The sequence below is a fragment of the Calidris pugnax genome, unplaced genomic scaffold, assembly GCF_001431845.1.
Source record: "Calidris pugnax isolate Ruff unplaced genomic scaffold, ASM143184v1 scaffold133, whole genome shotgun sequence".
Taxonomy (NCBI): Eukaryota; Metazoa; Chordata; class Aves; order Charadriiformes; family Scolopacidae; genus Calidris; species Calidris pugnax.
The window spans coordinates 2,697,861-2,725,373 of NW_015090977.1; the positions used below are offsets into that span (position 1 = coordinate 2,697,861).

Consider the following 27,513-nt stretch of genomic DNA (forward strand, 5'->3'; position numbering starts at 1 on the left):
CAGGTCACTGCCGTGGTCCCCAGACCCTGCAGCCTGTGCCCGTGGCAGGGCTCTGGTGGGTGCAGGCAGAGCCCTGTGGTCTGTGCCCACTGCAGGCAGCCGAGTGGTGCCCCGGGGGTGGCACCAGGCACGTCAGAGCTGGTCTCAGCTGCCTGTGCAGCCGGGCAGCACTGGGAAGACTCTGGGAGATGGATTGGTCTGTTGTTTTCTCTGACAGAGGAAGCCAAAGAATTCCCACATGAAGTGCTTCCCCTGCTGTTCGGCATCAAACGGCGTGTTCCTCCCAGTGAGCTGCTCTCCCCATTGTCCACAGAGGCGTGCGGCCAGCAAGGGCTCCTCTGACCTTCTGGTTGCCTCCCCTCAGGAGCATTCAAGGTGTGAAAAAGCTTCTTGTAGACCTCAAACCCATGGGGTAAGGAGGCCCCAGCCAGGGGAGGGAGGCAGAGAGAGATGGGCGCTCTACACGGCAGAGACATTCAGCTGATGGAGCTTTCCATCATGGGACGTAGGTGACTACCAAAATTTTGGGCCATCCTGGGCTCTGGCTGGGGCGGGACCTTTGTGGGGTGGCCCGTTTAACAGTTTGGTAGCCATCTGCACAACCAACTTACAGAGAAGTTTGGATCCCTTTATCCCAACCACAAACACTCCAAGAATTTTAATTTTTTTTTAATTCTGTAATTTGGGGAAATAAAACTCTGGTTTCTGAAGAGACTAATTGAAGCCGTGCTTGCGGCAGGGGCATCTCGGTGAGGGGAGAGAGAGAAACCCCCTCCCAGCCCATCTGTGCCCAATTTACTCCGATCTGGCCTCTCTGAGGCTTTTTTTTTTTTTCTTTCTCTCTCTCTTTAATAATTTGTTTTATAATTCCTGGAATCAAACCCATCTCAGACACACTGTTTTATTTTACTGTATTATTGGATTATACTTCCTATAAATCACTGGATGTTATTCATAGGCCACCACCAGAATAACTTCCCCTCTCCCCCCACCCCCCTCCCCGATGGCCCCGCATTCCAAACAAGCGCGCACCAAAGTGGGGGTGCAGCGGAGCTGGGGGCACCCTAGAGACACTTCCCGGAAATCCCAGCAAATTTGCCTGGCTGCGGGTGTGAAGCATCAGGCTGCAGCACCTGGATGCCTTCTGGCACTCTCGGGCCGGTCGCGTTGTGCCGTGCGGAGGTTGTTAGGAGGTCGGGCTTAGGTGGAAACGGAGAAAGGGGAGGGGGCTGCCATATGTGCATCCTCAGCACATGGAGGGAATGAAGTTGCATCCCCCCGGGGCTGAGCAGAGTCAGGGCACGGAGGCACGGGGAGGTTCTGGCCCAAGCGCTTTAGCTGAAGATTTGGGAACGTGGCTTGTGTTTCAACCAGAAGGAAGTTGTGGCAGGGCAGGGTGACCAGCTGTAGGGCAACTGCTCTGCTGAAGCCGGTTTAAAATGAAAGAGGTGGGATTTAGATCAGGAAGGCTTTAGTGTGAGGGTGGTGAAACACTGGCCCAGGTTGCCCAGAGAAGCTGTGGATGCCCCATCCCTGAAGGTGTTGAAGGCTAGGTTGGACTTTGAGCAACCTGCTCTGGTGGGAGGTGTCCCTGCCCAGGGCAGAGGGGTTGGAACTCAATGATCTTTAAGGTCCCTTCCAACCCGAACCATTCTATGGTTCTGTCACCTGCTACTTGAGTGGCAGTCCCATTGCCAAAGCTCGTGTGGGACGTGAGGAGGACTTGAGGGGACAGCCAGCATGGCAGGGTCAGCCTGGGCTTTGGTTCGCAGCTCTCCATGGTCTGTCTTCTTGAGTGGAACGTGGTTGGGTTTTCTGTGCAAGATAGGGTTGGCTGGGAAACCCTGAGGTGCAGCAAGGGAAGATTCATGCCCTGCTCCCTGCAGCAAATTCGGAGCAGCGTCTGTCCCCTTTGCACTGCCACACCAGTGTCCTTGGAGCAGTGTAGAGAAGGTCAATGCTGCATAGGCCACTTGGTGTGGAGACACTGCCTGGGTCACAGAGAACCGCTCTTACACGATGAGCGTCTTCTAACTACAGCCTTTTCTGGGGTTTGCTACTGTGCACGGTCCTGTTTGCTCTTTGAAGACCTGCAGCAGCTTCTGAGATGTTGATCTTGCCCAAGTCTTCTTGATAGACACCAGAAAGGATCCATAGGTTAGTGCTAATCAACTGCAACTTCTAAGCAGGTACAGGATTCCTTTTGCCTATGTGTCCAGCACCCAGGCCTGGCTGGAGAGGACACATCGAACGCAAAGGACCCCCTGAAATCAGCCTGTCTTTTTGTAACCAGCAGCCAGCTCCGCTGCCCTCCTGCCCTGCACTGGATGGAGCGTGCTTCGCTTTGCTGACCACAGCTGCTCTGACTTGCAAGCTAAAGCGGTGAACCCTTAAAATATCTCCGGAGACGTTGCAGAGGCTGGTGGTGTCTGCCCTCAGCAGAACCTCAACTCTGACCATCTCCACGGTTCTTTGTTCGGTTTCTGACGCTCGGACCCATGTTTGCTCAAAGAGCTGACTGCGGCATCAGAAAAAGACCCAGCGGAAGCAGGTACCGCTCTTCTGCTGCAGCCACATCTCAATGGCCTCTCGTGAGGCTCTAACCACATCTCGCATGTTGGAGAGGACAAAGGTGCTGGCAGTCAGAGACAAGGGAGTCCAGTGCGTTTGAGTGAGTTTAAAAATAAAGCGGTACTGCAGAAGGCTGCCTTGGTTTGGTGGGGTATTAAAATTAGGCACAAAGCAAAGCTTAATAAACCTCAGGCTGTAGATAGCAGAAGCAGCAACTTGGTCTTCCCCTGTCTGGGGAGCAGAACTGAGTCTTTTTCTCCTAATTCCCCTCCTTGCGTGGTAAATAAGTGTTTCACCAGAGTCCAGCTGGCACCTCCGAGCAGGCAGCTCTGAGGGCCACGACAGCTTTGGGTACAACTGGGAGATGGATGAAGATGTGGTTGGTGTTGGGGGGTTGTGTCTTGGGGAGGCTGAGCCTCTGCAGTCCTGTGCCCCACCGAGAGCAGAGGCTGGAGTCCCCACACCTGCTCTGGGGAGTGGGGTTTGTGCTGGAAACTCAGCCCACTTGGTGCAAGGAGGATGGAGTTGAGCAGATCCATAACTGGGTTTCTCAGGGGTGCTCGGGGCTCTCCCTGGTCGTCATACAGTGAGTGTGGACTGAAGTGTCTGTACCGAGGTCACCAGCGTGCACCTGACTGCCTTTCCCTGTGGGACTGGGTAGTGCTGTCTTTAGCGAGGTGTCGTTAGGACATAACACTTCCCAAGGCCTTACGTTTGGAGGAACTGGCTGTTAAATTCATCCTTCCTCTCCCTTTGTGTTGCTGCTCTCGCTTGCTTCGGGTTTGAGTTGTCATCAGGAGAGGAAGCCCTGAGGAGAGCTGGCTGGGACTGGTGTCCATCCTTCCCCTTGCTGCTGGGCTTGTGTGGAGGCTCTAGAACGAGCAGGTGCTGAGATGTCACGTGGACAAAGGGTTCCTTAACCAATGTTGAGTGATATCTGCTCCTCGCTGTGTCCCAGCACAGCCCAGGCCTCGGTGGTGTGAGCAGGATGAAGGGTTGAAATGGCCTGAGGGGTGATACCTACTTTGCTCATCTCAGGAGACACATGGCTTCCTGCACGGAGCCTCCTGCTCCTCCTGAGGGACACGTCCATGTCCGGAGGTGGCAGCTGACCCTCTGGAGTTTCTCCTCTGAGTGGTGGAGGTTGGCACAGTTGCCGGGAACTGTCGGCGCCTTTTCTTTCAGGGAAGGAAACTGTCTCGGACTTGAGACACATCAGCAAAGTTCAGGTAAAACACTTTTGGCCCAGGCACTTCTTCAGAGCCTCGCTCTCGGGCTCTTGAGGCTGGTGGCAGCAATGTTTAGACCAAAGTCTTCCTTTGCTTATTCCCCTCTGTTTCCTGTTTAAAAGGCAGATTGTCACATATTTGGGGATTTATTTACCGTAATTGGAGTTATTTTCCTGGCTGCTGGCTTCTGCCCTCTGATGCAAGACTCCTCAGCAAAACGTGTGTCCAGAAAGCCATGTGATTTTTTTTTTTTTTTTTTCCCCTTGCCACCAGTGCCAGCAGGAGATGCAATAATCAACGCGCTGCGGGGAATTTCCACTTGCAGTTCAGGTTTCTGAAATCTAGATGGTGGCTTGGGAGGCAAAAAAGATTGCGCGGGGCTTTGTGGCAGGGAAAAGGAAAGGTTTCCAGCGAAACCGAGTCCTTGCTGGTGTGTCAGAGTCTCCAGTCCTGCCCTCCATCCCCTCAGTGCAGCAAAAGTCCCCATGGAGTGGTGTTGGATGGACTTGTGACGGGCAGAAGCCCCAAGCACGAGCGCATCCTTACATCTGCCCTTGAAGCCGTTCCACCAAACACCAGGGTGATACCGAGATCTCGTTTCAGGGCAGCAAACAGAGGGGAAATGATTTGTAATCAGAAAGCTGGAGTCTGCTTTGCAGCCAAGCTTCGGCAGCCCGAGCAGCAAGTCAGGACAGAGCCGGTGACATGGGGGGAGGGTGTCAGATTGGAGGGGCCGTCGTGCTGCGGTGCCACCGAGGCACGGGCCAGCGCCACCAACGCTGACACAACAGCACTTATTTCGACGAAGCGGCAGCGTCGCCGTGTGAAATGAAAGGCAGGAAATGGAGCGTTGGCACACAGCGTCCGTCCGTCCGTCCTGCTGTACCGAGGAGAAAGGAGAGAGGCAGCTCTCCCTGGAGCTCTACTCTCCCACCCCTGCTCTGGTGGTGGAGAAAGAAGGGTGCCAGGGACCCCGAGTGGGGTGGCACCAGGTGCAGCGGCTTTGGTGAAGCTTTAGATGTTTGCACCGAGACAGGAAATCCTCTCCCTTTTAAAGAGATGTTTCTGACTCTTTAATGTGAGTTGCGCCTTTGATTTCCTCGCTTCTAAGCAGCGCCGAGTCAATTGCTGTATTTCTGTTTTAATTCTCTGAGAGAACGTCGTATAATTAGGCTAATTATGGGGCTTTGTGAAGTTGTAAAACTCTTGATTGAGCTTGCGGGGCTGTTTTATAGCCTGCCAGGTGTAGGCAGGGAGGGCTGCCCGCCCCGTGCCCTTGTGCAGGTTCGGGGAGGTCCCTTCCCCGGGGGGGGGTTGCCCCCCTGGGCTCATCCCCTGCCACCTCCCTCCCTCCGTGCTGGGGGGGGGATTCAGCTGGGAGGGAGCATCCTCAGGGGCTGGTTGGGATCTCTTCTTGCCTTAATGCTGAGAGTGGGAATGGCGACATGGCCATGGCTGTGTTTCTACTCATGTGTGTGTCTGAGGCCGTGCAGGTTTATGTAAAAAAAGCTTTAATTTTCCCCAGTTAGGGTCTGCCTGAGGGTGGATTCTCGCAGGTTCTCAGAGCACGGCACTGCCTCGGTCCGTGCTCATGGGTGGGGAGGAGGAAGGTGAGGACTTGTTGAGCCTGACCTTCAGGAGTCACCCTGGCTAATGTGGTGATGCTCAGTCCAGCTTGGCAGCCAGTAAGGACTGGGGCAGCCTAACCCTGGCTGGGTGACAGCTCTGAGGGTACGTAGTCCTTCTCGAACTGCAGGAGAGAGTCCAGTGTAGGGGAACCAAGATGATTAAGGGATTGGAGCACCTCCCTTACGAGGAAAGGCTCCAAGGGCTGGGGCTCTTTAGCCTGGAGAAGAGAAGGCTGAGGGGAGACCTTATCTATGTTTACAAGTTCCTAAAGGGTGGTTTGAAGGAAGATGGAGATGGAATCTTTTCAGTGGTTTCCAGCGATAGGACGAGGGGCAACGGGCACAAGCTGGAACATGGGAAGTCCCATTCAAATGTGAGGAAGAACTTCTTTCTGGTGAGGGTGACAGAGCCCTGGCAGAGGCTGCCCAGGGAGGGTGTGGAGTCCCCTTCTCTGGAGATCTTCAAGACCCACCTTGATGCCGTCCTGTGTGATTCAGACATTGGAATGGGCTGCCCGGGGAGGTGGTTGAGGCACCATCCCTGGAGGTGTTCAAAAGACAGGTTGATGTAGTGCTGGGAGGTATGGTTTAGTGATGGTGATGCTTCTTGTTTGTTGTGTGGGTGTCTATTTTTGTCAGTTAGGTTGACGGTTGGACAAGATGATCTTTGAGGTCCCTTCCAACCTAGAAGATTCTGTGATTCTGTGATTCTATGTGCCCTGGGTGACCCTGCTTTGGCAGGGGAGTTGGGCTGGATGGTCTCTAGAGGTCCCTTCCAACTCTGACAGTTCTGTGATTCCGTGATGGCTGTGGTTAATGTCACCGCGGGGCTTGTAGGTGACATGGAGAGGGCATGAACGATTTGTCTGTCCCTGAGGTTGGCAGGGGTCTCTGATGTGTGCTCTCAGGTCCCCCCAGGCTGCGGGGGATGTGAGACAAGGTGGGCAGCCACAAGCATGTCACCATGGGGTGGGAGGGAGATGCCTTGCAGGGATGGATGTGCTTTGGGCTGTGATGTTTTCTTCACTCGCCCGTTTCTCCCGTCCCTCCCGGGAGCGTGTGGTCCCCCTGACCCTGCCTCGCTGAACTCCCGGTGCTTCTCGGCCGGACCCAGGAGCCCAGTCTTGCGAAAGCAGCCGCCTGCTCTCCGGGTAATGGCACAGAGACGGAGGCGCCGGCTGCCAAAGGCGGCGGGTTGGGAACAGCATAAACCCTTCAGAGAACGGAGGGGGCCCGGGGAGCCAAGGTCTGACGAGACCCCGATGACCCGCCTGCTCGGGAGCCCGGGGCTGGGCCCGGTGTGGGGTCGAGAAGTTGGTGGGGATGAGGGGGGGACCCGAAGGCGGGCAGGGGGAGCGGGGAAACGCTGCCACATGGGCTCGTGTGTGTCTTTAAAAAGCAGGCGAGGCGGAAGTGATGCTGGCGGCCCATCTGCGCGGGGAGCGGGAGACGCGCCCCAGCTGGTGCGAGGCCCTGGCAGCCCCGGGAGCTGCCGTCTGTTGGGGTTTACTGCTGTCTACGTTGAAACACGGCTTGGGAAGGACAAGGAGGGGGAAAAGAGGGAAAGAGAAGGAAAGAGAAGGGGGGGGTCGGTGGCACGGTGCCAGTCCCGGTTCGCCTGGCCTTCTCGTTCCTCCTCCTCCTCCTCCTCCCCGCTCCCTCCAATGCTTTAAAGTCACATTTCCAGGCCAGACATAGAATTAATCTCTGGGCACTTCACATTGCTGGCAGCGCAAAGCAGGATGTGGGATCTTTTTTTTTCTCTCTCTCTGCGTCTTGGCTGACTTTTTTACCTCTCGAAGAATTTGGAAGGGCCGTGAGATTCCCCCCGCCCCCCCTCGCCTCGGTGCCGTGCAGTTTTTCAGCACGCTGATCACCCTGCTGTGGCTTCACCCTAATAGATTTCATATGCTGACACAGTTGACATCAGTACCAAACTATTTTACATGTGATCTGGTGTATTTCCTGAGGAAATCTGCAAGATATTTATTAAGAACTAATAAAATAAACCTCTCCATGAGCTTTTAGGTAGTTTTCAATTTTTCATGTCTCTCTCGTTTCCTCTTATCAATGAGTTTCTATTTTCTCCCTCCTCTCTGACCATTGCTAAAAGGAAACAAAAATAAATGTTTTAAACCGTTCCTGAATGGACACTGGGAATATTTCTGTAGTGATGTATTAGCAAAGTCGTATTTTTAGTGCTGTATTGTCAAGACTAAAAATATCCCGCTGCAGTGCATCCCTTTTTATAGGGCTTTGTGTGTGTGTGCGCGCGCGTGTGCTCAACATTGTACAAGTTTGCACCAGCGTGTAAAGGTCTGCCTTTGTACCGCTGCGGCGTTGCCTCCCCCGTCGCAGCTGGACTCTATTAGTCCTCGAAAATTAAAGTAATCCTGGTTAAGAAAAGGGGGAAAAAAATTTTTTTTAAAAATATATGTATGTATAATTAATCTTGTGGAGCTGCGTTTCCCCAGCTGAGCCTGCATACCTGCGTGGCAGCCCCGCTTGGAGGGACGCCGGCAGCACGGGCTCGCGTGGGCCGGTGGTTTTGCCGCTGCGTTCCCTGCGCCGAGGGTGTTCCCTGCCGCCGCGGGGACTGGTGGGGTGAACTGGGAGAGCCTGGCTGCGGGTTGCAGTCACCCGGGGGGTCCCCACTCTTTTTTTCCTGCTCAGGGAGCGCTGCCGAGCGGGAGCGTGTGTTTGTGTGTGTGTAGCTGGGAGCAGGCTGGACGCTTTGTGTTGTCAGAGGAATTTTCTGCTTTTTTTGCTATTTCTGTCTCCGTCGATTAACTCTGTGTGTTAACGGGGAGAAGCAAAGGTGGGAGCCGGGCTGAGAAGCCACCTCCTGCTCCGAGGGCTGCTCCCCCTGAGCCACAATGGGAGGCAGCTCCGTCCCTCTGCCGCCCGTGATCGATGCAGCCGTTTCCAAATATAATTTTCCGGCCGGTTTGCGTCCCGGAGCGGGGGGAGCGGGAGTGCTCTGGTCCCTAGGACCAGCCTGGCATCACCAGGTAGTTTGGGGTGCCCCGGGGGGACCCGACAGCCGGTCCCCCCAGCACGGTGTGCGTGGCACGCGGCGTTTTATGGACTGGTGTGTCTCTCTCTCCGTCCCCCCCTTTTCTCTCTCCGCCCGCCCCTCCGGCGGCTGGTCTCCTCTGAGTCACTCGCCGATTTACTCGCGGGTGCCTGGCTTTTACTGTCTGTGCTGCCGTCTGGAGAGCCGCAGCCTTTCGGCTTCCTGTCGAGCAGTTCAGCGAAAGCAGTAATTAGGGCCCGTAAAAATTTTATTTTATTAGCGAGAAGTGTTGGTGGGTAATTGGCCATAATTTGAACCCAGCCAGATCGGAGATTAATATAAAAAAAAAAATAAAAAAAATAAAAAAATATATATTTAAAAAAAAATATATAAAAATCATAGAGATCTTTTTACCAGAAAGGCCAGGGCTGTTGCTTGCAGACCCTTTCTGAGGTAGGTGGGATGGGATGGGATGGTGGCTGCTGCGGAGAGGGCGGCCGGCAGCGAGCGCCTGTGCTGTACCCGTCCTTGAGGGTGTTTGACACTGGCATGGGAAGAAAGGAAACCTTGTTTTCCAAGAACTCTGCTCTTTCTCAGCTTGATAAGCATTTAAAATAAAAGCTGCACAATTGGAATTGGCAGAGCATCCTCATTCTTTTGTCTGTCTGTTTATTTTTTTCCCCCCTCATCCCTCGACATGTGTGCTACAGCCCACGGTTACTACACCCCGCAGAACCACAGGCCTGGAGCTCTGCAGGCGCACGCCGAGCTCTGCCCACCCCCAGCCTGGCTCTTTGAAGCCTGGCAGAGCTCCATCCCCCCTCGGACCCCCGACCCTGGCAGCCTCCTGATGTCCGGGGCGCTGAAGTATTTGACAAAACGTATGTTTTTCAACCCCTTTCGGTTCCCCCTTGGCTGGCAGGGCAGCAAACCCAGGGCTTCTCCTGGAGCTGGAGCGGTGGTTTTGGAGCAGGGCTGCGACCGCGCTATACGGACCCCATCGCTCTGGTATTTATAGACTTTTGTTAGAACATTTTGAGGATGGCCAACGCCTCGGAACGGTCTGACGGCCCATTCCTGCATCCTCCGTGCTCGCGGATGGTGTCGGCGATTGGAGAATTAATCGCTCCACTCAGGGTGTAAGGAAAAGCCAAGCCCCTCCGCGCGCGTCGGGCTGGTTCCTGCCGGGTGAATCAGCCCAGGGAGCTACTTCAGGCTACTAGTCCTGGTGGTTTGGTGTTAGGGATGGGGGGTGGGAAGAGGTGGGGGGAGTGTTGCTTCAGGTTAGTAGTGCTTGTTTTTTGCTTGGCAGCCTGGGCTGGAACCTGGTGTAACTGTTTCCCAAGGAATATTTTTGGTTTTAAAACTGAAGGTCAGCAGTTCGCAAGTGCTGCGCTTGCAGCCAACTCTGTGGTTCGCCTTGTGCCACCGGGCCAGCAGCACTTGAGATCCTGATCAATTGATCTGCAACAATACGAAACCACGAAGGGTGACTGCCAGTTAAAACTCCCCGTCTCGCCCCATTTTCCCCACCCAAAGCGTCTTTTCTGCCCATATCCCCTTTCTTGCCGCCCGTCTCCCTCCCTCCCGCTCGGCTGTGTATTGGAGTTTTTGTCTATCTTTTTCCATCTCTCTGTCTCTTTTCATAACAGTTTTTAATAATGTTTTAGTTAGTTCCAGCCTTTTCCCTCAATGGATCCCATTGGAAAATGCATTTGAAAGGAAACAGTTATACACTTCCCTTCCTTTGAAACTCTGTTGGCACCTTTTCCAGTGCAGTAAACCATACAACATGGATTTTCAAAGTTTCCAAACACAGACATGCTGGCGTTAAATTTATGAAAAAATATTTTATTCGGCTGTATAGTAACTATGAGTCTCCGAGCTGCTGGTCACAGTGAAATCGAAGCTCGCTTTGGAACTCGCAACAGGTTTTCAAATCTCTGCAGGAAACGTAGCGGCGCTGGCTGGTTGGGAGCCCACAGCTCCCATCCCGTAGCAGCGAGGGAAAGGGGTGCTGGGGCACCCCAGGACTGACCCCCCCCACCCTGGGGTGCAGCCTTTCCCTGCTGGGGGACGGGGCGGCAACGGTAGCTGCAGGGAACCGTCCCGCTTGTGCCAATCCTATCTCAAATCACAGGGGAAAAGAGGAATTTGGCATAAAACCGTTATGTCTTATGCTTGTTAATGAATGTAGAAGGTTAAGGCTTTTTTAGTTACTGAGTCCCGAGGCGAGGGGGGGGGTGAGGGGAGCGGGGGGGGAGGCTCGATAGCCGGTGTGAGCAGTCTGTGCGGCGTTTTGGGACCCGAGGCTCCGGCTACATGTAAGTTGTTGGAGCTCTGCGATCGTATTTTCTAACACGGGGGCTCGGATGTTAAACTTCCTGGAATGGTTTCTCCGTGCGCTGTGGGTTTGTGCCTGTGGTCTCGGCCCTTCCCGGAGGGAATCGCTCACTTGACACCTGAGAAACCTCCCTTTGTGTGCCACCCCTCAGAGCAGATTCTCCCCCCCCCCAAATTTCCACCCCAGATCACAGCCCCCACTCACCACGAGAGGTCGGGTGGGTGAATCTGGCCGTGACTTCTGCTGTGAGGGGTTGTTTCCAAACCCAACGAGCCTCGAAGCCTGTTCTCGGTGGCTCTTCCATGTGCTTGAGGTGTGGTGTAACGCTGATACAACCTCCTGTGATAGCTGAGATGACGTGGCAAAGAGATCCTGGCCTCAGTTTCCCCGTTGTCCTTTTGTAAAATTCCTTTCCCTTCACATGGGAGTTTTCCAGGGAAGTCGCTGATTAAGTGTTATCATCGTGCTCGGTGCTGCATGGAGCGTAGGAAGAGCGAGAAGGTTCAGGTCCAAATAATTGGATGGTGTAAACTCCCTGGCTTTTGTCTTAAAGCATCTCGGGTTTGGATGTCTTTCTGCGTGGTACCTCTGATGTGTACAGATGGGAACTGAGCTTAAGGAAAATCACGTGTTTTCTGGTTTTTTGGATGCTCACTTTGAGGTGCAGGAGATGGAGTTCTCCTAAAAACATAGTCCTTCAGGAAATGTGCTGCTATTCAAAGCTGAGTTGCCTGTTGTCTGCAGATTTCATCCCATCTGTGTCACCACGGCCAGCCAACAAGTGAGGGACACACAAATACTGAGCACGTGTGTTGAGAGTGGTGACTCCTGGATCCCCCTGGAAGTTCACAACCAAGACAAAGGCAGAATCTGGTTCCCCAGCCCAGTGCTGAGCCATCGTAATCCCCAAAACATCACTGTGTCCTGCAGCCCTCAGCCTTACTGAGTCCGTGCGCGTTGCAGCACATCAGAAAGCTCATCAGGAGGGGCTCTACTGACTGTTAATTTCCTACGTTGACTGAAAATGGTAACCTGAGGGGAGAAGAGGTGGTATGTCGTTAGGGCTACCTTATAATGCGTGCGTGTGATGGAGTTAACTTGAAGTTGTGTAGACAGCTCTAAGTCTGGTGTTCCTGACCTTTGAGCGCTCAACTTTGTGTTCATGTAATGACTTTTGTATGTGTAATTCCCATCGTTTTCAGAAAAGTGAGCTTCCCTATGGAATGGGACTGACCACATCTAGGATCCTTGGCTGGCACAGAAATCTAGATTCACCACACGAGCCTCTGCCAGGGCAGGAACACCAGACGTGTGGGGCTGATACCCTCTGTGCACACCAGCTGCTGGGCAGAGCAGCCACTGATGGTGCCAGCAGAGCAGCCTGGTGGCCTGGAGAACGGGCTGCTCTGCTGTCACCCAGCTCTTGCTGCTTTGGCCCCCTTTTCTACCTGCCTTTCCTTCTCCGCTGTCTTACCCGACTTCGTTTCTTCTTCCCTCATCTACCCAAGCAGCTCAACCAGCTGCTGCTTCGGTGGCCATGGCATGTGAGAGCTGTCTGATGGTGACCCTCTCAGATTTCCATAGCCCTTGGCAAAGCTGGGGTGGATGGAGGTGGCAGAAGGCACACCCAGACTCCATCCCCTGCCAAACTTCTGGTTCCTGCTCCAAAGTGTGAAGGTGCTAGGGATTTTGCTGAAATGGTCAAAGAATTTTTAACTTGAGAAGAACAATCTATTTTCCCTAACCTCATTCTGGCAAATGGCTGAACCTTTGTAGATGAAATTTTCCCAATAAATTTAGCTCGAAGAAAGCCTCTGGCATGGAGGTTTGCAGCCTAAATGGTTAAAGTTTGGCAAAGTTGTTCGGAGCTAAAACCAGGGGCTTATAATGGAAAATGTTAGGTAAGCTTCACTGTAGGCACAGCGGCCGGGCTGTGCCCCTCTCGGAGGGATGTCCTGGCGCTGGGGGACACTGGTGGGACTGGTGGTGGCCAGAGGGTGGTGAGGAGTCAGGTCAAGCCTTCAGGCATCAGATGAGGGTCCTGGGATTGAGTGCCTGCCTAGGGGTGGAGGGCGGGTGTGGGTTTCGCTTTGCATTTTGGCATTTGCTTTGCAAACTGACCCACTCACTGGCGCTCCAGTCCCTCAGGAAGCCGTAAAAAGAAGAGCAGCAAAGGAGTGAATGTGTTGAAACGGAAGCTCCTCACTTTGCTGTTCCTGCCCCGTCAAAGGCTGCTTTTCTCCGTGTTGTGCCTGTCTGCAGGCGCTTTCTCTCGTTAACTTTTACTCCGGGCTCGAAGCGCTCACTGAGGTTCACACCAGAGGAGGCATGTTCCAGGCTGTCTGTTTGCATTTGCTGCCAAAGACATGCCCACCTCCAGCACGAGGAGGCGGCGGAGTGGGGGGGGGGTGTTAGGAGAAAAAAAAGGAAAAAAAAGGCTGCCTTTTATTTGCTATGATTGTCCTGATAAAACTTCACTCGGGGCTGGAGTAAATCTCTCGGGAAGCCCTGTTCACACCTCCTCCCCTGCTGTAAATAACATCTGACACAATTATGGTTGGGCGCACGCAGCTCCTGGGTGGGATGCTCCTAGCAGCCTGCCATGCCTGCTGCCGAGCCGGGCTCCCATGGCAGCACACGTGCTGAGGAGCCCAATTTCCTCGCTGGCCCTTTCGGGGTGAGGTTCAGGGCTCTGGCTGCACAGTTGGCCCCTTCAACAAGGGATGAAAGATCCGTGGAGACAGAGGATACGCCATCAGGGGGTTTCTTTTATAGGGCTGCATCGTCCTGCCTTACTCCAGTGCCCCTAACACCTTTTTATGTTCTGTCATCCATGTTTTTCTCTTCTTTTGGTGCATCGTTCCCTGTTTAGTCTGGATGCCCTCTCCGTGTGCTGCTCACCTTTGGACCCTTTTGCTGCTGCAGCCACTTTAATCCCATCCAGCTCGTGCATCCTATAGCAACATTCCCTCCGCAGCGAGAGAGGGCTGGTGCCAGGCTGGTCTGCAGCTATATACGTGCCGATGAGCTGCCTTGCCAGCTTGGAGGGACATACTTTCTTAGGCGCTAGCCAGGAGTTACGTAGGTTTGGGTTTGCCAGCCTTTTAGCTGCCAGACAGGTCAGATTCGTGGAGCTGTCAGTTGTTGGCAGCAGAACCCGCGGCTCCGGGGATTGCCCAGAGCCTTGAGGCTAGTGAAGATTTTGCTGTGCCTGTGTCGTAAGTCCTAGCGTCATCTCAGCCGCTTGGAGCAGCCCTGGTTTATATATATATCTACTTTCTTGGGCGATTCTCCAGGCTTTGCCAGCGTGGGTGAGACTGTAGGTGCCTTTACCCCAGCTGTGATGCTCTGTCTGCCTGGGACTGGAGCGTCTCCACGCAAACGTCACTAGAGAAAGCTGGGATGTACGTGGCTCCCTGGGCAGGAGGGGTGTTTCTGACACTGCGTGGGGTGTTTCACACCCAAAGCTGACTCCTGTGGCCTCGCTGGGGCCAGGGGTGCAGAGCAGGACCCTGCCAGCTGGGTCACGCACCCCAAGCGCGGAGGCAGAGCTCCGAGTGCCGCTTAGTGCAAGTGGAAATGGCTTCAATCTGTGTTTTGACTGATGGGTCTTTTCAGGAAATTTCTGAGAATAACATTTCTAAAAATGTCTGCTTCTTTCCACTGATATTTCCTGGAAAAGGCTGCAGTTAATTTTAAACCATTATCCTTTTCCCTTTTCAAGTGGAAATGGCTCTGTGCTTGTCCTCAAGGCTAATGTCATTCTTTCTGTCCTGGGCCAGGTTGTGTGGTGGGGAAGGGATAGTGTGTGCCACTGCCCTGGCCTCCTCTTGCAGGACCTGTTGGTCTTCCAGGGCTGCAGAAATTGGGGGTTTGTGGGTACTGTGCACGTGTCTGCTTTCCCCATGGAAATTAATCCATCTCTCCCCACGTTACTGCACAATGTTCTTTGTTGGTGACTCCTGGCCAGTCCGGATTACACAAGAGAACCATCTCCAAAGTCATTCCTTTGCCAACCTAAAGCTCTGTTTGTCAGGGTGAGGAAGGAGATACTGAGCTGGTTATCCCCTCCCTGGTGCATGGATCCTGAGCTCGGGGACGGTGAGGGCTGGAGGCGAGCTCCTGGATCAGCCGAGGGAGCTGGCAGCACAGAGCTGTCCTGGGCAGGCAGCCCCTTCGTGTCGGGCAGAGCACGGCTTCCCCTGTGGCTCTCCAGCAGGCTCGCTGCTTCGGGTGGGAATATGTCATTAAGTTTTATACCTTCCCCTGTAAACCATCGACCCTTTTTATGATGTCATGAGGGATTCCTTAATTTTGCAGCTGCTTCCTGGTTACGTCAGAGAAGAGCCTCCCGTCCTAGAGCCCAGCGCTGCAGTCCAGGACGGCTGGAAACAAATGAAGTGTTGAATATCTAATGGCTTCCACAGGGAGAGCTGCTCCATCCTCCCCAGGCCCCCGGCATTCCTCACCTCCTAGGCCTCCCTCCCTCCCTCCCTCGGACAAGCCAGGGTTTCAGCACGGAGCAGAGGGAGCCGCGGGCTCCTGGGCGGCCCCGGCTGCTTTGGGAAGTTTGGGAACACGTGCAACGAGTTCCCCAGTGCTGCTGGGTGTCTGAGTGCTGCGGCTGAGACCCCCCCCTGAGTCCTTTCTGCCTCTCTGCGGGGAGAGGTCAGTACTGGGAGGTGGAGTGGGGGCATCCAGGTTATTACTGCAATCTGGAGGTCGCTTTGGGGAGGGGTTCAGCCCTGTGTGCTGCAGGTGGTGGTGCTCAGCTCGGCCAGGGCTGTGTGGGGAGGGCTGGGGCTGCCACCCTGTCTGCTGCCTGCAAATTCTGACTGGTGGAGCATCTTTCCAGGAAGGCTGCCCATCAGTTCCCAGGCTTTTTGCAGGGTATTAGCCAGGGCTGAGCGAGTGCCTCCAGGTTCCCAGGCTCTTTCGGGGGCAGATGAGTGTGTGTGTGTGTGACTCGCCAGTTCCCAGCCGAGAGCTGGGAGTGCCCGTGACTCACAGGTTCTCTTTGAAGGGGTGTCGGGGAAATGCCCCGCAGCTGTGAGCACCCCCCCCTCACTTCCCTGCTTTATATTCCCATCAGTCGGTGTGCGGTCTCCACCATGGGCAGGCGGTGGTGGGACCAGCTGCCTAGACCAGCAACGTGTCTCCTTACCCACGTCCTGCAGACAGCCCCGTCCCGGTGGGCTGCCCTGCGCCCCTGCCAACGCCGCATCTGGCGGCGGGTGACTCACGGTGGGGGAAACCACTCCTGTGTCTGAGCGATAAGAGAGCAAAGGAATTGCCTTGGGGTGGTGTCAGCTTGGAGGTGACCAGCCTCTGTCTTCTTCCCCGCAGGGCAGCAGCCGGCTGGTGAATCAGTTTGTCTGTGTGGCCGAGCTGCTGACACATCAGCCGGGTGCCGCAGCCCCTGCGCTCGCCGAGCTCCTCCACCTCCTGCCTCCCTTGGCCAGGCCTTAAATGTCATCCTCGGGATTGCGTCCGGAGACCCGTTTCGTTCCTTTGATTGCCTTCTCGTACGGTCCTTTGCCCTCTCACCGGGGAAGGTGGGTTCAGCTGAGCTGCTCCCCGGGAGCAAAGCACGTCCCTGCTGCTCTCTCTGCCTGCGCTGGGGCCACCTGCTGCCGGCGCCGCTGCCTGGAGCCATGGCTCAGGTTAGGACGGGGGGAGGCCAGCGTGGAAACTCTCGCTGGAGTCCTCCCCACCCTTGGCTGGAGCAGCCTGGTTGCCTGACTCAAAGGAATCTCCTTGGAGACTCTTTAACGCTTGTTGGCTGGTGGTGTTTTAACTGCGAAAAGATTCAGCCCTCCTTGTGTTGTGTGAGCAGGGACGGATGTAGGAGCATGTCTGCTGCTTGCTTGGGAGCTTGAGGGGTTGCTGTGGGTTGCTGTGGCTCGCTTCCACCACTGCCTAGGGCGCACTCGGAGCGGAGCAGCTGGGAGCCCTCACTTCCAGCCCCCCCTACCCCATCCCTGCCAGTCCCCCCCCCACCAGCCCCGGGCTGAGGACACGTGGCCTGCGCTTGCTCTGCCCTGATTGTCCCTCGCAGGATTTCCTTCGGCACATGGCACTCGAGCGGCTGCGAGAAGCTTCCTCCAGCAAATCCCTCTCCTCGGAGGCGGCTGTCCCTTCCATCGCCTGCTCTTTTCCCATTCCCATTTCCTGCGGCTGGTTGCGTTGCCCTAATAGAGGTTTGGCATCGCTGTTTCGCACACCCTAGTGGGAGAGGGGATGTGTTTATCACTTTTCCTGGAGATTATCTGTTTAAGCACTCTCTGACAGTTACAATAACAAGGGCAGCGCGTTGTGTTTCCCAGCAAAAGGACACTCGCTGCTGAAAGATGTATAGCACTAATTAGAAATACATAACATCCGGCCACATGGCAGCCTTCTCCCGGCCGCTCCATTTCCTGAGCTCAGACGACTTTGACGACAGTTGGTTTATGTTTTCCATGAATATAATGTTCTCAGAGAAACACAAATTTCTCCCCGTTACAAAAGTCCCCATTCTCTCCATTCTCTCCCTTTCCCCCCCCCGTGCACCCTTCCCTCGGCGAAGCAGGTAGATTTATGGCCACAGCTGGGCTGGGTGGGAGCAGAGCCCGCAGCCCCTGCGTGGGACGCAGCCTGGAGCCCAGGTAGACACTCGCAGAGGGCGCTGCCGCTCCCCAGGCTCTCAGCAGAGGAAACTGCCTCCTGGTAGAAAAACAGCGCTCTCCGTGCACACCAGGGCTCAGCTGGAGAGAAAAACTTCTCTTTCCTACACGTGAAGAAGCAGGAGGACTCTTCTACAGCTCAGAGGGGTTTTGTGATCTTCAGACAAACCCCCCATCGCTGGTTCCCGGTTGCTTTCTCTCTGTGCTCGCAGTCTGATGCTCATCAGCTCCCTTTTTTTCCATCCCCTTTCCCTCCTCTTGCTCTTGGACTCTGCTTCAGAGCAGATAGCCCGGGCACCACTTTAGAGGAGTCTGGGTCCAATCTCCAGCTCGCAGCAAGCAGCAGTGAGTAGTACGAGGACATTTTTTCGGAGGTCCTCGCCTGCTGGATGGGAGCAGGGCAGTTGCTCTGCTGAGTGTAACACAGGTTAGGTGTAAGGGCGGCTAGATGTAAGGGAGGTGGGAAGATGGAGCATGCTCAAGGAGGGGAAATCTTAGAAGGTTTTAGCTGCTGAAATGAATTCCTATTGAATATGGAAAAACTGCTGTATTTCAGATGTTTATAGCTTGGCCAAGTGCGGACAGATTTCTAGTAGGACAGGAAAACTCTCTGTTAAAAAGGTTATTCTGCAGCAAAATCTCAGATCCCCTTTCCAGGATTTGCAGTTGCTAGATTAGCTCAAGGAAAAGGTTGTAAGTGTTTTTTTTTTCTAACAAGGGTAAGCCACTATCTTGTTTCCTAGCCTCATTCTCACAAGTAGCCGAACTGTTTTGGCTAAAGATTTCCGGAAGAATTCGGGCTGAGACAGGCACCCAGCATGGAAACTTCAGCTCCGATAGTTAAAGTCTGAGCCAACTGGAAAAAGGGTCTTATGAGTGGCCAGTGTCAGGCAGGCTTAATAACACCGAGCTCAAACCCTGCCTGCAGAAACCTGTCAGAGCTCATGTCCCACTGGCCGGTCCAGCAGCGGGACCCCTCCCCGTGGGGTGGATTTGCAGAAGGCTGCAGATTTTCTGGGTGCAGAAGGACAGGTCTTTGAGGCAAATTCAGCCTTTGAATGCAAATTACCCAGGCGGTTGGTTGGGAGTGTAAAGCGTTTGAGGACTTTTCCTGCTTTAAAATACTCTGCCTGCTCCTTTCTAGCCCTGTGCGGCGTTGCGCATCCCTCTGAGTTTTGCTGGTGTAGTGGATGTGGGGCTACAAGGGACAGATCCAGCTTGAGGAAGCTGCCAGAAGGTGGGTTTTTAGGCTGGCTCAGCTCCCTGCTGTGACTGCAGCGTGGCTCCACGGACCGTGGGTCGGTGTAGTGTGTGGTGAGGGTGTGGGGTTACCCCCAGTCAGCCTTGGCTGCAAACGCCGCGAGTCCTGGAGCCCTGACCTTGCGCTGTGGTTTAACAAGCAGTTATCTAGGTAGTGGTGCCAGCCTTCCCCACCCTCCACTCCCCCCCACACAACACCTTTGATGGCGATGGCACAGCTGAAAGGTGACATTTCTAACCCCCATGAACTGCGTGATCTGGTTCACGGGGTGGCCGCGCAGGCGAGAGCCGAGAGGTGACGTGGTGACAGGAGCTGTTTAACCGATGCTGGCATTCACAGGGATGTTTTTGCCTGGTTGTAAGGGGAGAAAGTGGAGGGGAAATGTGTTGTGGTTGGTGATGCACAACCAGGTGTTGTGCTGGATGATTTCCTGCAGAGCGTCACTGCTTCGGCGGCTGGTGGCACGTAGGAGCCACAACTCTGACCACCTCGGGGTCCGTGACCTCGGAGCAGCTTCTTTTCCGTGTGATTTCTGTCCATAGTCTGCCTGACCACCTCCGCACCACACCCCGGCGTGCTGGGTGTGAGTACAGCAGGGTTATCTGATGGCAGCCTAATTTGGGGGTTCACAGGAGGAAGTGGAGCGTGGGTTTGTGGCGGCTTGAGCTGATGGGATGCCATCGACGCCACCTCTAAATGTCTCTGGCCCCAGGCTTTTGGTGACTTGCCTGTAGGGAAAGGGTGTGGGATCCCCTGTGGACCTGGTGCTGTGGTTCTGCTTCTCCTGTACTCGCTGTGGATTTGGGAAAAATATATCTGGGAATTGCAGGGTTTGCCCTGGGCTGTGCAGGCAGGATCTCTCTGCCCGAGTAGAGAGGTTTGTGTTGGTCTGTGGCAGCTGATGTCCCCAGGCTATACTAGTGCTGTCCTACTGCAGGGACAGGAACTGCCCAAGTGTCACTCCAGCCTCCAAGAACATCTCTTTCCATGAAGTTTGTGTCTTAATGCGTTGTGCGCTACCAGCAGCACAGACCGTTGCTCAGCTCAGAGATGATGTCCCGTGGGCACCAGAGCAGGTTTGTTGCTCCAACACCCCCTGCAGCGTATCTCCCACCAAGCTGTTTTCTCTTCGTGCCAGGGTCAGCTCAGCCACTTCATGCTGTGGGCGAGAGACCTTGCTGCAGATGCTGAGAGGTAGTTTCCTTACTGCTCATCACTCAAGTTTCTGTCTAAATATCTGCATTTTATAAGTGCTCTGCCCTTTGCTTGTACCCTCACCTTGACTGTCTTTCTGGTGGCGTTGGGCAGCCGGGGGTCACCTGGGCTCTGCCACCCCACCGACCTCTGGGTCACACAGTCGTGACCACTGGGTCCCAGCTCAGTGAAAGCCGAGGCTCCCTGCTTCCCCAGGAAAGTGGTGAAAAGGCGCAAAGAAAAGATTTCTTCTGATTTATGGTGCTTTCCTCTTTTGTCCTACAGTGAAGCTCTTAAGAGCCTTTGCTGGCAAGGCTGGGAGCTGGAGCACTGTTGTATGTTCAGGGGTCTTCAATAAGCACCCACCTGGATGCTTCTCCTTCCCTGCCAGGTTTTTGGGCTGGAGGAACCTCTGAAATGAGGCTGAGAAGCTTGACCAGGGAGTGAACTTTCAGGATCGGGGAAGTTATGTGTAAGATAGTGACGAGATGACAATGCCCACAGTAGCTGAGCTGGAACCGTGGGGAAACAACCCTTAAATTTGGGTGTCCTGTTCCTCTTACCTGCACAGTTGGCAGCTTTGTGGTCTGTACTGGGGCTGAGCATCATTGCAGTGCATCAGAGCACCGTGGCTTTGTGTAAACTGGGTGTGAGCTGGTGGCACGTGGTGCACGTCTGTAGCAGTACGAGATGCTTGATGGGGCTGGGGCTGTGGCTCTAGTGCTCGGTTTGAGTGAGCGGGTCACACGTGGCTGTACCTGCCACGTGCAAGGAACGTTTTTACTCTCTTTCGGGTATTTTATGGTTTATGGGAAACTTGAAACCTGCCAAGAAGAGCTGCTGGTGGGAGTGGGAAGGGCTGAGGCCCTGGTGCCAACCCTGCCTGTGACCACCACAGAGCAGTGCTCCAGTGCTTGGAACCGATCTCTGAAAACCTGGAGAAGAGGAGGCTCCAGGGAGACCTTATAGCGGCCTTTCAATATCTGAAGGGAGCCTATAGAAGAGCTGGGGAGGGACTCTTTGCCAGGAAGGGTAATGATAGGACAAGGGGAAACGGTTTTAAATTGGAAGAAAAAAGATTCAGATTAGGTATCAGGAAAAAATTTTTTACTCTGAGGGTGGTGAAACACTGGAACAGGTTGCCCAGGGAAGTTGTGGATGCCCCATCCCTGGAGGGGTTCAAGGCCAGGCTGGATGGGGCCTTGAGCAACCTGGTCTGGTGGGAGGTGTCCCTGCCCATGGCAGGGGGTTGGAACTCGATGATCTTTGAGGTCCCTTCCAACCCAAACCATTCTATGATTCTAAATACATTTGGGCTCTGCAGTGCTTGTGACCCTCAGCATCACAAACACCTTTGAATCTTGGCCTTTTTTGGAGGGGGAGGACTTAGCTTTTGTACCAGCCCAGTTTGGGGGTGATGCTGAGTGTGGCTTGAGCACAGTGCCCAAAGTCCCAGGGGTGCTGCCCACCCAAAGTATGAGGGTACTTGCTGAAATGCCCGGAGCTGGGACTTGCCAGACTCAGGTCTGGCAAGCGCGATGGCCATGATCTTGCTGTGTGCCCATTAAAGACAAGTGAGGAGAGTCCAGCATCTCACCCGAGTGCGGGAGGAGGGAGCACGGGGAAGATGACTGCGATTTCTTGAACTGGACTGTGGCCAGAGCACTGGGACTAACACTCTTAATTGTGGGAAAGGCTTCATGAAAGAGATTTACTGTCCCAGAGTGGTCACATCTTTAGTTTTATGTTTCCTCCAACAGTTGACAGCCTCTGCAGTACGGCACTTCCTACCATTGCTCTGCAGCATCAGTTCAGCCCTGCCTTCAGGAGCAGAGCACCCTCATTTGGCTGCCAGGCGCCTCTGGTGCCACCCTGGGTTACCCTCGGTGGTCTCTTCACCAGGTGCTGAACTCATGGGCTTCTATAAGAGCTGGCCAAATCAAGCCTACAGATCTTCCTTTTATTTTTACCTATATTTTCTAGGTGTGTTTTAGTCTTTTTCTGCTTGTTTTTAACCTCCCACCCCATTGCTCTGAAATAATTTGCACTTAAACACTGGAACAGGTTGCCCAGGGAAGTTGTGGATGCCCCATCCCTGGAGGGGTTCAAGGCCAGGCTGGATGGGGCCTTGAGCAACCTGGTCTGGTGGGAGGTGTCCCTGCCCATGGCAGGGGGTTGGAACTCGATGATCTTTGAGGTCCCTTCCAACCCAAACCATTCTATGATTCTAAATACATTTGGGCTCTGCAGTGCTTGTGACCCTCAGCATCACAAACACCTTTGAATCTTGGCCTTTTTTGGAGGGGGAGGACTTAGCTTTTGTACCAGCCCAGTTTGGGGGTGATGCTGAGTGTGGCTTGAGCACAGTGCCCAAAGTCCCAGGGGTGCTGCCCACCCAAAGTATGAGGGTACTTGCTGAAATGCCCGGAGCTGGGACTTGCCAGACTCAGGTCTGGCAAGCGCGATGGCCATGATCTTGCTGTGTGCCCATTAAAGACAAGTGAGGAGAGTCCAGCATCTCACCCGAGTGCGGGAGGAGGGAGCACGGGGAAGATGACTGCGATTTCTTGAACTGGACTGTGGCCAGAGCACTGGGACTAACACTCTTAATTGTGGGAAAGGCTTCATGAAAGAGATTTACTGTCCCAGAGTGGTCACATCTTTAGTTTTATGTTTCCTCCAACAGTTGACAGCCTCTGCAGTACGGCACTTCCTACCATTGCTCTGCAGCATCAGTTCAGCCCTGCCTTCAGGAGCAGAGCACCCTCATTTGGCTGCCAGGCGCCTCTGGTGCCACCCTGGGTTACCCTCGGTGGTCTCTTCACCAGGTGCTGAACTCATGGGCTTCTATAAGAGCTGGCCAAATCAAGCCTACAGATCTTCCTTTTATTTTTACCTATATTTTCTAGGTGTGTTTTAGTCTTTTTCTGCTTGTTTTTAACCTCCCACCCCATTGCTCTGAAATAATTTGCACTTAAAAACCCCAAAAATGTTTGTTCTCTGCGCCTCAGGCGTTTTGCTAGCCCCGGCTGGAATCGGGGAGGGGGGTCTTGATGTCTTGCTTTAATCCTCTTGGCCTTTGCTCGAAATCCCTGGCCTGCCACATCAGGGGAGTTCAGCTTCCAACACCTTCTCCTTGCCGGCACGTAGCTGATGCTCACGGCTGCGGCGGAGGTGCCTGGGAGCCGGGGCTCTGCGGGGGCTCTCCCTCCCCATCACAACGGGCACCAATTTGGAGTCATTACCTACATATTTGTGTTTGCTGTGCAAATCCTTTCCCTGCCTTAGGGCAGCTTTTCCCAGCTGCAGGGTGAAGGCTGGAAGCCTCTTGTCCTGCAGCAGGCGGTGTGCGAGGAGCAGAGCGGCCTACACAGAGCCAAGGGCACACAGGCTGGTACAAAAACTCCAAGTGATGTGGGTGCATCCCATCACCCCGGGCAGCAGCTCCGTTCCCCCCCCCAGCACTTCCCTGCCACACTCTGGACGAGCTCCTGGCCAGCTTCTCCCCATCACGTCTCAAGGGAGGATGTGAATGTGGGAAGAGGGGATTTGGGGGCAGAGGATGCCCATCAGGCTTAAAAATCTTGTGCGAGGAGGCAGCGCGGTGCCCGAGCGAGCGCAGGCAGCCTGGTGTGCCCCAGGGTGCTCTCAGCCTCCCTAAATGTAACCCACGCCCCGCTGCAGGCAGTTCCCTCCAGCCAGCTCCCCGCTGCTCTCAGCAGCCTCAGAAGTGGTTTCTGGCTGGGTGTAGATGTGCCGGGGGGATTTGCTCTCACTCCGAGCCGGCTCTGTTTGGAAGAGCTGTGGTCGTGTGGCATCTACTTGAGTAACAGCTTCAATTAAGCTCTCTTGACAAGCTGTTGTGTGACTGGTGAACTAATGGGAGGAGCCCCCTCCTCAGCTGCTGAGGTTAAAACTCCAGCAGGGACAAAGATCAAACATGCAGCTAATTACCCTTTTAACACTTAAGCATATCCCCCTCCTTCGGGGGGAAGGCATCAGCTCCAAGCAGCAGCTTCTGTGCGGGGAGCCCGGAGTGCCGGCTCAGCGCAGGGGGTGGCATGGGACATGACGTGGACAGTGTCACCGTGGCCTCTTCCTGCTCCAGAGTGGCCACTCATCACCTTTTTCCCCCTGCTCCGTTGAGCGATTGAGTCCAGGAGAGGTGTGAGGTGGGGAATCGCCCACCCCTGCGGACATCCCTGCTCCGTGGGGGATGCGGAATGGGAGGCTGCGAAGGCAGAAGCACGAAGGAGGGTCTGACCTGCTCCCTGCTGAACCCTTTCTTCTCTGTCTCCTAGAGTGCATCGCTGAAGACTGTCGCTCTGTCATCCAGGAACAGGCCACGGCCCTGGGGCTCTCCATGTTCGCACTCCTGGTGAGGAGGTGCACCAGCCTGCTGAGGGAATGCTTGCAAGGTAAGGGGTTACCTGCTGGATCCACACAGCTGCCCCCCAGGCAGCATAATGGGGTTCAGGCCCTTGTTCCCTGCTATTTTGTACCCCCTTCTTTCCTTCTGCTGGGGCCTTTGGATTCTCCCCCAGCATCCCAAGCTCTGCCCAGGTTACGCTTGGATCACCTGGCAGGAAAGCCCATGGTGTGTGCAGGCAGAGACGTTTGGAAGAAAGGGATGGGCTGAGGGCATGTTTTCTGCCAGTTATTGGGAAACTTCCCAAAACTGGGACCTTGGAATCCTATCTCTATGAATAGGATGAATAAAAGGGGTCACAGACATCCCATGTTGCCCCGCAGGCTGGTCTGTGTAGGGAGAACAGATCAGTCATTGCACTTGCTGTGGGTTGTGACTGTTCCCTTGTGCATCCAAGACTGGGATGTTGGGATGTGTATTGTGCATCCCCTGTCCTCAGCATCCCTCAGCTCTCACATCTTGTATTTGCAGTTCAGCCACGAGACGTGGAGCAGGAGGATGAGGAGGATGAGATCAAGGTCTCTGCCTTGCCCCAGGACCTGAAGGAGTTGCTTCCCAGCGTGAAGGTCTGGTCGGACTGGATGCTTGGCCACCCGGACACCTGGAATCCTCCTCCAACCTCTCTCGAGCTCCCCAAACAGTAAGTGCATCCTCTGGTCTGTCTTCTGGTGTCCATTCCCCCCCTGGGCTCTTTGTGCAACCTTTCCCCTTCACTTATGCTTACTCCTGGCTGTGGCACCCAGGAGGAGCTCACTGGGCAGGGAATGTTTGGTGGGGACTTGTCACCCTTGGTGACAGACTTTCTTCACTGATGGGTGGGTGGGGGTGAAGTGTCTCTGAGGGGGCCTGGTGGGTGCTCTTTGCTTCCATGTGTTAGAAAATGTCCCGGGAGCTGAATTTTTACTTTCTGCCCTGGATGTGTGTCTGCTTTTGTTGGGATGCGTCTCCTTTACGCGCTGTGCTGGCCCCACTGAACAGGCAGGGCCTTCCCCGCTGCAAGAGGGAAGTCCATTTCCAGCACGAGCGTTTTGTTGCCTTTTTATTTTTTTTTTTTGACTGAATCAGGCCAACCTTGGTCAGGCTGGGCTGGCCCGGAGCGGCTTGCCTGTTCCTGGAGCTCCAAAAGTCACCTCCTTTCTCCTTCACAAACAGCATTTCTCTACCCCTTGCCACACACAAAAGGGTTAATTTTCTAAACTGGCCGATTCCAGCCCATTAGTCCATAATGCGGACTAGGCAATTTGCATATTTTTGGACAGAAAAGCGAGTGAAGGGGCCAAGTATGGAGTATGCGAAACAGTGTCTGAGCATGCTCCGTAGCTGCTTTCCCGCAGGATTTTCCATCTGCCTCCGGTACTCCGGATCCAGAGCCTGAAATCACGTCTTATTGTTAATCCAAAGGAGCCAGAACCCAGGGTGATGGGAAGGCGCATTAAGAGTAATCCAGCAAAGTGGCTTAACCATTAATGGGTCCCCTCTCCATGCGTCAGGTCCAGTCCTGCTCTCCTAGTTTATTGCCTCTTACTCCAGTTCTTTTTCATTTGGCTGAGGAAATGGAAATCTCACACAGGAAGTTCTGGGCCTCATTTTGTGGAGATGGAGTCTGTTTTCTGTTTGTCGGCTGCTCGGTGTGGGACCGCTGCCTGCTCATGTGAACTGCTGCCCATCTTTGGGCAGGAACTCAAACTGGGATCCGTCACGTGAACCCGCCTGCACCAATCCCCCCCTTCCCCCTCGCGCTGCCTGCGCAGGGAGAGCTGCTGAGCCCTTGGCGACGGGCAGCTTCGAGATGGAATTTCTGATTGGGTTCATGCAGCCAGCGCTCGGCGCCTTCCCCGGGACGAGCTGCCTCTCGCTACTGCCGGGCAGGGGGCTGCATCCCCCTGGGCTGCCAGAGCAGGTGCGGGCTCCTGTTTGCCCATCGAGGCCGGAGAAGGCGGTGGTGGCATCTCACCCCATGGCGTGGTGGCTTTGAGGAGCAGTGGGTATGGGTTTGGGGGCTCCACACTGCAAGGTCCTGGTCTGTTGGGTGAGGAATGAGGGTCTTCATCTCGTAGCAGAGGTCCAACTGCTTCCCCACCTTGTCCTCTCCACGGAGGGTGGCTGAGCAGCCCCCATTCCTGTCCTTCCTCTGGGACATGAGGAGCCTCATGTTGGCTCCCGGTTCCTCCACCCTTGCTCTTTGGCTCACCCAGAGAATCTGTCCTATCCCCGGTGAGGAGATGGGCTGTTCTTTCAGCCCAGGCTTCTTGTGTCAACCCAGCATTGCATGGCCAGGTGTTGGTGGTCCAGGACTTTGGGACAGCAGCAGCTTGAGCTGCTCTGGAGGTGTGGAAAGTGATGAGTAGGAGGGAACTAGCTCTTGGGCATGAGCAGGACTTAGAACATTTTCCCTAGAAGTGGGAAAGGAAGAGGGGAGCACTGGGTTAGTGTTTCAGCTCTCTATTGACACAAGCCTGCTGTGTGGTGTGGGGCTGTTCAGCAACCAGGTAGAGTCACCGAGTCCGGGGGTTTAGATAGGAGCAGCTTCAAAGAAGTTTAGAAGTAAAACATGGGTCAGAGCAGCAGGCGTGTTGGAGTAAGCCAAGGTTTATGGGCAGGGTGAGCTCAGGAGCAGGGAGAGCATGTGAGGAGCAAGTCCAGATGCCAAGTGCAGGACTGAATAAGGGGCCTGTGCCATTCCATGCATTCTCTGTGCCTCATGGTGGTGGGACATGCTACGAGGTCCCCACCAGTGCCAATGGAGAGGCTGGTTGGACGCTCTGATACCTCCTCCCAGTGCTCTGCAGCCATGGCTCTCATTGCCCCCTCCTGATGGGGTGGGCACAGAAAAGGGATGGTAGAAGAGCCTTAAAGCACAGAAGTGCCCTGCAAGGGTGCCATGGGTGTGTGCTAGAGCTTCTGGAAAAAAACAGGCCCCGTACCCACCTGGCAGCCCACGAGGAGCAAAAGGCCTGGCCCAGAGCTTGCATCAAAGTGCAGCTCATCCGGGGCCAGCGTTGTTGCCAGAATGACGGCCTGGGCTGGTGGCCAGCGGGGCAGCTTGTCAAGACTCCACCGGAGCCCAGGGCCTGGGCTATACATCCCGAGGCCTCCGCTCAACGCCGCCTTCGCCATGTTCACCACGGCTCGTCCCTTCGTAAGGGAAGAGAGCTGGGGTGGGGTTGGGGTGGGGG

General features: G+C 54.7%; 1 protein-coding gene across 2 annotated transcripts in view; it reads left to right on the forward strand.

Moving 5' to 3' along the window:
• SMG6 (SMG6 nonsense mediated mRNA decay factor) overlaps window positions 1-27,513 on the forward strand; it is a 137,969-nt gene that overhangs the window by 53,633 nt on the left and 56,823 nt on the right. For both annotated transcript variants that reach the window (XM_014953147.1, XM_014953148.1), the window contains exons 11-12: window positions 24,210-24,326; window positions 24,809-24,977. In XM_014953147.1, coding sequence (XP_014808633.1) covers window positions 24,210-24,326; window positions 24,809-24,977 — 286 coding nt within the window. The remainder of the gene's footprint in view (window positions 1-24,209; window positions 24,327-24,808; window positions 24,978-27,513) is intronic.